Source organism: Caenorhabditis remanei, chromosome III, assembly GCF_010183535.1.
Source record: "Caenorhabditis remanei strain PX506 chromosome III, whole genome shotgun sequence".
In the NCBI taxonomy this organism is placed as follows: domain Eukaryota; kingdom Metazoa; phylum Nematoda; class Chromadorea; order Rhabditida; family Rhabditidae; genus Caenorhabditis; species Caenorhabditis remanei.
In genome coordinates this window covers 1,682,747-1,686,979 of record NC_071330.1, presented here as the reverse complement: position 1 = coordinate 1,686,979, position 4,233 = coordinate 1,682,747, and the positions used below count along the sequence as shown (strand labels likewise).

Sequence of the window (4,233 nt, the reverse complement as noted above, 5' to 3'; positions counted from 1 at the left end):
CTGTACGGACACTCCCTAGAGAGTTATGGTCATTTTAAGGGGACAGCTCAAAAATTGCACTGAAATTTGTCGATTCTCTACGATCCATGAAAATTACTTTGTGAGACAATTATTTTTACCATGGCACACTCTCAAAGTTACTGTAGGTTTTTTTTAAATATGAATTATTATATTAGCACTACACGCTTCTTACAACAGCGCTCTACCGGAACCGATGAAAATTGTGTGCGGAATGGAATTTCGGTGGAGCGCAGTTGTAACAACTGTGCTGATCTAATAAATAAAATAAGAATTTCACAAAACTTTATTTCGACTGTTTCTGAAAAATACATATAACTAGACAATCATTAGAAGAATTACAACTGATCAATACTCAAACTTTCTTGTAAATTCCCCTTCTCGTCATTCTCCTTTAACTCTGTTCCACTGCAAAGATCGAATTCCTGTTTGTCCACAACTCCTCTGATTGCGTGGTACACTCGGCCACTAATGACATCATATTTTTTAAGCATCTGGCCTAGATCGTAGCTAGTCATTCTTGGATCTGGATGACGACGAATCCCTTCAAAATACCGCCGATAAACATTGCGAACAGCTGGCAAGTGTTTGTCCAAAAATTCGATACCCGAAAGGAATTGCGACTCGTGGAAATAACTGCTGGTTCTGCTGACATGTCTCTTTTCTGACTCGATAAACTCATAGTACTTCTCAATTGTTAGGTCGTCTGTGAAATCTTTATCGCTTGGCTGATATTCGTTAGTCCACTCAACGGATATGTAAAATCCCAGAACGGCACGCAATTCCCTGAGTCCAATAGCTCGATGAGCTTTTTCGAGCAGCTGGCGGTTGTATCTGTTAGCAATGGGACCGGTGACGAAATCACTCGATAGTTGCTTATAGTCCGTTCGGGGTAAGCAAGAATTATTGATTTTTGACAGTTGTTCATCGAGATCAAACAGTGGAAGTGTTGTGACATTCGAGGAGTCTTCAAGATTAGCTGCCTTTAATGTGGAGTCCGGTGTAGAGATCTCTGAAAATTAATATACAGTGTGATACCTATTGTTAAAATAAACAAATTGATATTGCAAATAAACACCAAATACCATATTTGTTGTAGCGGGCGTGAAAACCTAATTCAAATTTTAGGTCCCACTCTTTCAAACAGAAATAAATGGCTACCCTTTTGAGCTATAGGGAGCTGCAAAAACATTTTTAGGTCTTGCAAACAATTTATGCTGAATTCTCGCTTTAAGAAATACAAAAGCTCAACGGAAAGTTTGCGGGGGTGACTTGAAGGAGGACTGAAGTCATATTTCGTTTTTTCTAGATACCGATACTTCTGAACTTTCATCATTGGAGCATATGCTAAAAATCGTTCTTGAGTTTTTCCCAGCGGCCGTGCAGTCTTTTCCAGCTACGATTTGCCAATAATTCTGCTCATCGATAGAGCTAATTTTTGACAAATGACGTTTATTTACATACGGAATGCGATTAAAAACGAAAAATCTATTTTACCAATTTGTGATACTACTCTACAACTTCATTCTTTTGTAAAAACGTTTTTCGATAAGCATACCTGCATAAAGACGAGGGACAAGGAGTAGACAGGTGATCAGTGTATTCAGCATGTACCTGAAATTGATGTGTTTCATTCAAATAATCTGATAAGAGCACAAATGCAAAAAAATTTCGAGCATATTTTTTGAGCGAATTTCTTTGAATAAAGTTTGAACACAGTAAAAATACTTGGAGGAAAAAAAAAGGAAAATATCCATCTATTTACGCCAAGAACAGGTCAGAATAAAAATTGAAATGAAAAAAATTGAGAAAAGTGTTCGCGGTCTCTATTTATGATTGAGTTCAGAAGAGCTTGTATTAATAATACAGGTAGGTTTTACGGTATACAGAAAATGAATTATGAAGGCATTCAAAACACTACATTGACATTATTCATTAACATATCCGTCATTGGACGCACTATACGGTTTCTGAAAGAGAATTGTTATCTGAATAATCAGTTTTCCGATAAAAATCTTTCCTTGACCCTTTTCCGAGACTACTCCTTCTGGTGTACGATAGAGATAGAAGACTATAAAAGGCCTATTTTGGTTGAACCTACACTTTAACAACTTTTTGGAAGCTGAAACTTTTCTATAAAAGAACATTTAGTCTAAAATTCAGTTACGCCATGACAAGATTAGATCAGATTGGTAAACAAATTTCGCACTTTTTCAGTTTTCATCTTCTCAAAATATCCATGTGTTTTGTTCTTCTACATTATTAAACTTCCTCCTTTGCAAAACTATAAATTGAATTTTTTTACAGGTGAATCCATGTATTCTACACCATTCATCTATATCTTCTTTGCAATTCAATTGTTTGCGGGTGAGATATTTAGGCTTTATAAATTATTGTTATTCAAGTTCGCACGAAAAAAAATTCGACTATATCTTTCTCCTTTGCATGAAACGACCAGACAGTGTGTCATGTGTTATGAGCTGATAAATAAACCAAAATGAAGATCCCAACGAGTTCTATATCACGACTAGTCGTCAATGTACCGCGGGCCGGGCTAGAAGAGTTGTTTTCGTTGAGATCTACATTTTGGATTATTTTTTTAGCTCATAGCATTGAGTTTGAAGCGAGTTACGCTCCGTCCCGGTCTGGAAGTATGGAAAAATAAGTCAATAATGTGAACAAAAGTTTGACCAAGGATTATTTAAAAAATTTGCGCGGGCTGAAACGCGCAAGTGCGGCAGGTAATTGTGGGCGGAATCAGAAGGACCCTAACGCAAGCGCCGCAAGGGCAATTTTAAGGCTTTGATTCAACTTTCAGATTCTCGAATTCCCTATTTGTAGCTATCAACTTTTTGATAAAAAGCTTTCTAAGCCATGCTCAGGAAACGAATCCGTTTAGTTTTAGTGCTAGCTGAGACGTGCTCTTGTTTTAAAAAAATTCGAAAAATGTTAACAGTTACAAAAATGAAGTTGAAAAACTCATAGAACTGCTCTGTGCCAAGTGACCAACGTTGGCAATTTTGCATTGAAAACAGGGAATTTCAAAAATTCAGTATACAATCGCCTCTATATATGTGCATAATTATGTTTCAGAAGTGGCAGCAAACCCAACTCCCAGTTTGGAAACCTTCAGTAACCATACCACTTCCTCATTCATCGATGAAGAGCTGCCAAAGATATCGGCCTGTCTGTGGCATGATGATTGGGAGGAAATAACAGGAAATTTGCTCAAATACGAACTGGCTGGAACATTGTCAATTCGCTCGTTGAAAGGGGCTCATGAAGTCATCGGTTTGACGGAGTTGCGCTCTGTTCTCGGATTCGCACCGTCCGTTCCATGGACTCACCGCAAGAACTGGACTGAAGACGAGATTGCAGTTGCTTCAACAATTGAGGAGTACTACGAGATGAAGGAACCGGATGGCGATGAGTACGGACTCGATAACAAGTATGTACACGAGAAGAACTTGCCTCCAGCAATCAAGTTTTTGGATAAACGATTTCCAACCATTCGGATTATTTATCGGGAGTATCTTCAGGAGAAATTTGATAGTCTTCAAAGGAGCATCGATAGAGAAGGAGTGGATTTCATGATTGGAGAGTACATTCTCATTCGAGAACGAGTTGGAAAAGCGGTGGACAACGTGAGACACCTCACTATTGACTGTGTTATGAAACAAATAAAGGCTGAGCTTTATAATCAGAGACTCAAATTATGAGAAAGCTAAGATCATGAAAGTAATAAATATTTATTATTGTATATATTCAAATATTATTGATTTGTTGTCCACGTATAAATACGGTTGATCGAGTTCTGATAAAAATAGACGACAATAACACAGTTCTTACGAGGGAAGTTCATGACGAGGCGAGTAGAACTTTTTCTGAAAATTGAACCCCTGGTACTTTCAAGCCTGCTATTTCCAAAAATGCAAGAAAAATCAGCGAAATGCCCATCTGGACAGAGTTTTGAGCCGTCAAACTTGCAATTCTACAGCACAAGTGTCGATGAAAACGTGAAAAGCTAAACCACGTGAACAAATTGAAAAGTTTGACGGGTCATAACTCGGTTCACATGAGCATTTTGCTGATTTTTCTTGCATTTTTGGAATCAGCAGGTTCGAAAGTACAAGGGGTCCAATTTTTGGAAAAAGTTCAACTCCCCTCGTGCTGAACTTCCCTTGTTAGAATAAATATAATTTATTGCAAGAAAGA

General features: G+C 37.7%; 2 protein-coding genes across 2 annotated transcripts; one reads left to right on the top strand and one right to left on the bottom strand.

Annotated features, from left to right (window-relative positions):
• Positions 1-356: 356 nt before the first annotated feature.
• On the bottom strand, positions 357-1,628 carry GCK72_008484 (uncharacterized protein; the record flags this gene model as incomplete). The annotated part of the gene is made up of 2 exons (XM_003098883.2): positions 357-1,030; positions 1,577-1,628. The coding sequence occupies 2 exons, from the start codon at positions 1,626-1,628 to the stop codon at positions 357-359; spliced, it is 726 nt and encodes a 241-aa protein (XP_003098931.2).
• A 705-nt stretch (positions 1,629-2,333) lies between these two features.
• Positions 2,334-3,737, top strand: GCK72_008483 (uncharacterized protein; the record flags this gene model as incomplete). The annotated part of the gene is made up of 2 exons (XM_003098868.2): positions 2,334-2,385; positions 3,112-3,737. The coding sequence occupies 2 exons, from the start codon at positions 2,334-2,336 to the stop codon at positions 3,735-3,737; spliced, it is 678 nt and encodes a 225-aa protein (XP_003098916.2).
• Positions 3,738-4,233: the final 496 nt, after the last annotated feature.